Source organism: Protobothrops mucrosquamatus, unplaced genomic scaffold (assembly GCF_001527695.2).
Source record: "Protobothrops mucrosquamatus isolate PMUCROS unplaced genomic scaffold, P.Mucros_1.0 scaffold4707, whole genome shotgun sequence".
Taxonomy (NCBI): domain Eukaryota; kingdom Metazoa; phylum Chordata; class Lepidosauria; order Squamata; family Viperidae; genus Protobothrops; species Protobothrops mucrosquamatus.
Genome location: NW_015390602.1, coordinates 81240 through 86284, shown reverse-complemented (window position 1 = coordinate 86284; position 5045 = coordinate 81240). Strand labels below are relative to the sequence as shown.

The 5045-nt window shown below is 43.4% G+C and overlaps 1 protein-coding gene across 1 annotated transcript in view; it reads left to right on the top strand.

Moving 5' to 3' along the window:
• The first annotated feature begins 421 nt into the window (after positions 1 to 421).
• RHOBTB2 (Rho related BTB domain containing 2) overlaps positions 422 to 5045 on the top strand; it is a 10610-nt gene continuing 5986 nt past the window's right edge. The window contains exons 1-4 of the mRNA XM_015828600.1: positions 422 to 619; positions 1769 to 1872; positions 3028 to 3213; positions 3834 to 4843. Coding sequence (XP_015684086.1) covers positions 428 to 619; positions 1769 to 1872; positions 3028 to 3213; positions 3834 to 4843 — 1492 coding nt within the window. The 5' untranslated portion in view covers positions 422 to 427. The remainder of the gene's footprint in view (positions 620 to 1768; positions 1873 to 3027; positions 3214 to 3833; positions 4844 to 5045) is intronic.

Sequence of the window (5045 nt, the reverse complement as noted above, 5' to 3'; positions counted from 1 at the left end):
TGAGGCATGCTCTGAAACGCTTATTAATTTTTAAAGGGACAATGGCTGGAATGCATGCTGGGTAGGGGCGAGGCATTGGCCAAGTTTCCGGGTCTCTTCTGTGTTCTTTTCTGAGACCTGGTGAAGATTCGTTCAGTCTGGAGGAGAACAACCAGTCAAGTCTTCTGCAACTTGGGTGGCCTGTTGATGGCCTATTGGCATGCCTGTGTGTACGTGTGTGGTCATTTGCAAAGGCCAAATCTGAGAGTCACCGCCTAGCCTGGGCAGCAGATCCCATTGGAGTAGGATTACTGTTATTGATTGCTTCCATTGTGGTGTGGCCTGCTCGTGGAAGATGTTCTGGAGCACCAACGGGCGGGGAAAAAACACCTGTCTGATGCACCTTTTCTCTGGTCTTTTCCATCTCTCTTGATACAGGTCCCAATTAATGGATTCTGACATGGATTATGAAAGGCCAAACGTAGAAACCATCAAGTGTGTTGTGGTTGGGGACAACGCAGTGGGCAAGACTCGGCTTATTTGTGCCCGTGCATGTAATGCCACACTGACTCAGTATCAGCTCCTCGCTACCCATGTGCCCACCGTCTGGGCTATTGATCAGTACCGTGTTTGCCAGGAGGTGAGTTGCATTTTCATTGATGGGTATATTAAGAGCGGCATTTTCATTGATGGGTATATTAAGGGGAGAAGTGATAGGGTAAAAAAAACCCCCCTTCCTTTGGGACTCTTAAAAGTGCTGCAGGTCACCTGCACTTTAAGTTGCCTTTGGCTTATACAACTCCCTGAAACTCTACATTAAACTTCATTCTCACGACAAACTCTTTAAAAAAAAATGAAGGCAATGTGTGTGTGTGTGTGTGTAAAACAATAAAAGAGTGGTACATAGAGTTTTGGAAAATAAACTGCACACTTGGGAAAAAAAGAGAACCTTTTCTACACTATTCACCAAATCTGGACCACTCTCTACTACTAGGGTGTCTTTATTCTCCATACTTCAGTTTTTGGATGCTCCTCATCAAAACAAAAAAAAACTTTTATAAAAGGTCTCCTTTATTCCCCATCATCTCAAGCTTTAAAGAAGGTCTCTGTTCATGGTCTAAAACTACAACGATGCATCATCTTCTAGTAATAAATACTGATGTGCTTTCATGATTTTTCCAGAGTTGTTCTGATTTGGTTTTGTTGAAAATGCTTGCATTTATTTTTCCTTAATCAAACATTTCTGGATCTCAAGCATCCAATTAGATTTGGTCTCGGATCAAAATTTCCAGGAGGAAAAAAAAATGGAGATGTTTCTTAATTTATTTTCCCGAAAGCCATATTGCTGATTCGTAGGCTGAAAAACTGAGAGGAAATTATTTATGTTACATATACCTCCCATCTTTTGTAAAGATGCTCAAGGTGGCATACACAGGGGTCCCTGTTCTTTTCCCCCCACAACCCCCACAACCACAATCCTGCAAAGTTGGGCTAAAACAGAGACCTAAAGAGCCCCAAAGAGCTTGTATGGGCAAGGGGAACTAGAACCTGGGTCTGTCCAATCCGTCATCCTCAAAGTCATCCAAAAAGACTTGAACCTTACTCTTCCTATTCTCCGGCATCAGCTTCGTCACTGCACCAGTTTAGCTCTGGGATTGAATAAGAGTTTCTCTGACTGAAAGGGGATTAGAATTTGGGTCTCCACATTCCTAATCTAGGACCTTCAGCACTGCTGCCTCACTAATCGTCCCTTTGGTCTGAAGATAATCTTTTCTTTTCTTTTTCCCAGGTACTGGAACGCTCCCGGGATGTTGTAGATGATGTTAGCGTTTCCTTACGGCTTTGGGATACCTTTGGGGACCATCACAAAGACAGGCGTTTCGCTTATGGAAGGTAGGCCCTGAAAACAGGTGTAGAACTTCTGTGGGACTCTTAAGACAGACTTCTTCATGCCGCAGAGAAATTCACTGTGAAATTCAAGCGTTGCAAGAAATAGCGATGGTCAATATCAAGGAATTCTGGAAAATGAGGTCCACCTGTCTGGAAGATACAGATGGAGAAAATGGTCTTGCTCTGCCCACTGATCCTCTCTCTAAACGCATCTCTTGAGATTTCAAAGGGTATTTTGCTGGTTATTATACTAATTCTAATATTATTGTTAAGGCAGAGAAAATAAGAAGACCATCTATGAGAAGCAATCTGGGTTGCTTCCAGGATGCTAGTCAAATGTGCACCCTTACTACATATATTGTGAGGAGGGGGTTCATAGGCCACCATTCAAGGCAAATTCTTTTTTAAAAAAATATGTTTTTACTTATTTTTAACATGCACCTTAATATTTGGTAAACATTGTGTTGTCTGGGTTAGCTTTTAAAAAACAATAACAATTAATTTCTATAATTCTATAGTCCATATAATAACTTGACTTGATTTATTTTTCTTCCAATAATATTCTCTGTGGCCAACCTTAAATTAATACAGTTCTTATTTAAATAGAGGACAATTAAATATAAACATTTTTCTCATGTTTCTGCAAATAATAACCATGAAAAACCAGAGGTCTACAGAAAGAATATACCAAGAAAAAAACAAGTACTTTCCAGAAGGAGATCTACGCTATGTTGCAGCTAATCCAAACAACAATAATCTCAAACCACGAGGAAATTAAACATAACCTTGAAAACATAAATGAGCACATCTCCAATTTAACTTTACAACATAAAAATTCTCAGAAAATAAAAATAAAGAGTGAGCAGAGAAAACAGACAACTGATTACGAGACAGAGGAGAGAGGTTTCAAGATGGAATTTAATAATACTAGGAAATATGACTTAATCCAGATGGGGAAAAATTTTACAGAGAACTCTGGACATGGAAAAGACAAACTACCCTTTAAGATTACAAAATAAGTTTTGATAAAATGGATTTTGCCAGGAGAATTACGAGAAGTTGAGAGACAAAAAATAAGTGAAATCAAAAATCATTCAAGGCCAATTCTTACACACCTATGTTCTTGATCACTGATTCTTGCTTCCTTTCTTCCCACAGATCTGATGTCGTAGTGTTATGTTTTTCCATTGCTAATCCCAACTCCCTCCACCATGTGAAGACCATGTGGTACCCCGAGATTAAGCATTTCTGTCCCAGAGCACCGGTCATCTTGGTGGGCTGCCAGCTTGACCTTCGCTATGCTGACCTAGAAGCAGTGAATAGAGCCAGGCGACCTTTAGCCAGGTAAGATAATTTCGTTTAGTTTCCTTGGTGGGAGAAACTGAACAGGAAGTCCACAGGGTTGAAATTATGACAAAGCTACTTACTTATGGTCTATTTCTGAAGTTACGACAGTTGTGCTCCTTCCCCATGGTCATGTGATCACGTTTTGGACGCTTGGTGACAGGCTCACCTTTATGGCCCTTGGCAACGTCCCACGGTCACATGACCACAATGCTGGGGTTGGAGGAGAAAGTGGGGAAAAGCTGAAGGGTCAAGGTTTTCAAGGTAGAATGCAATTCTTTAGACCAGGGGTCCTCAACCTTGGCAACTTGGCAACTTTAAGACTTGTGGACTTCAACTGGCTGAGGAATTCTGGGAGTTGAAGTCCACAAGTCTTAAAGTTGCCAAGGTTGAGGACCCCTGCTTTAGACTTTCTGTAGAAAATCTCATTCTTAGTGTTACTGACTACCTAATAATAGTCTGAACTGTATTCTTAGCCTGATCGCCCCAATAGTGGTATATTTTTTTGGGATGAATGATTGTTTTTCCAATTAGATAACCACCCTTTTCCCCCTCCTGTAATTTTGAGTTTTGGGTGCTCAGCTAACATCAGATCTGTTGCTATTTTCTTTTTCTTCCAGGCCAATCAAACAAAATGAAATTCTGCCTCCAGAGAAAGGACGAGAGGTGGCCAAAGAGCTGGGCATCCCTTACTACGAGACCAGTGTAGTAGCCCAATTTGGCATCAAGGATGTCTTCGACAATGCCATCCGAGCTGCCCTCATCTCCCGCCGGCATCTCCAGTTCTGGAAGTCCCACCTCCGTAACGTTCAAAGACCTTTGCTGCAGGCCCCTTTTTTGCCTCCCAAGCCTCCACCCCCCATCATCGTTGTGCCCAACCCTCCTTCCAACAACGAAGAGCGTCCAGCCCACTTGCTGGAGGACCCTTTGTGTGCAGACGTTATCTTGGTGCTGCAAGAGAGAATCAAAATCTACGCGCACAAGATCTACCTCTCTACCGCCTCCTCTAAGTTCTACGACTTGTTCCTGATGGATCTGAACGAGGAGGACCAAGAGGAGATGGCGGGAAGCAGCATCAGGATGGGTGCTGCGGAGCGAGCGGCTCCTCAGGAACGGCACCATCATGGGCGGGAATTCCTCCTGAGGGCTGCTAGCTTTGACATCTGTGAGAGTACAGAAGAAGCTGGTTCCGGTCAGCAAAAACCGTGCCTTAGAGCCTCCACCAGTGATGGGATTTTGCGGGGCAAGAACTATGGGGAACGAGGGCTAAAGAGGGGGAGGATCCTCTCCACTTGGAGCCGTGCCTTTGTCAGCATCCAGGAGGAGATGGCAGATGACCCCATGACCTACAAGCCCCGGCTAATGGTGGTAGTGAAGATGGATCCTTCCATCCAGCTGGGACCGTTCAGGGCCGTGCTGAAATACCTTTACACCGGGGAGCTGGATGAGAACGAGAGAGATCTCATGCATATTGCTCACATTGCTGAACTGCTTGAAGTCTTCGACCTCAGGATGATGGTGGCTAACATCCTCAATAACGAGGCATTCATGAACCAGGAGATCACCAAAGCCTTCCATGTCAGGAGAACCAATCGGGTGAAAGAATGTCTGGCCAAGGGGACTTTCTCTGGTAGGTTCAAAATCAGTGCTCTAAAACCAGGAGTCTGATTGTACCGAGATATAGTTTTGAGCTCCCAGCAGGACAATCTACTGAGGAATAAAGGCAAATATATGTGTCCCAGGATAATATTGCAAGATCCAAATTTGAGTCACCAGGACCAAACGTTTATTCTTTCAGGCTTGTGCTGGGGAACATCCTCTCTCTCTCTCTC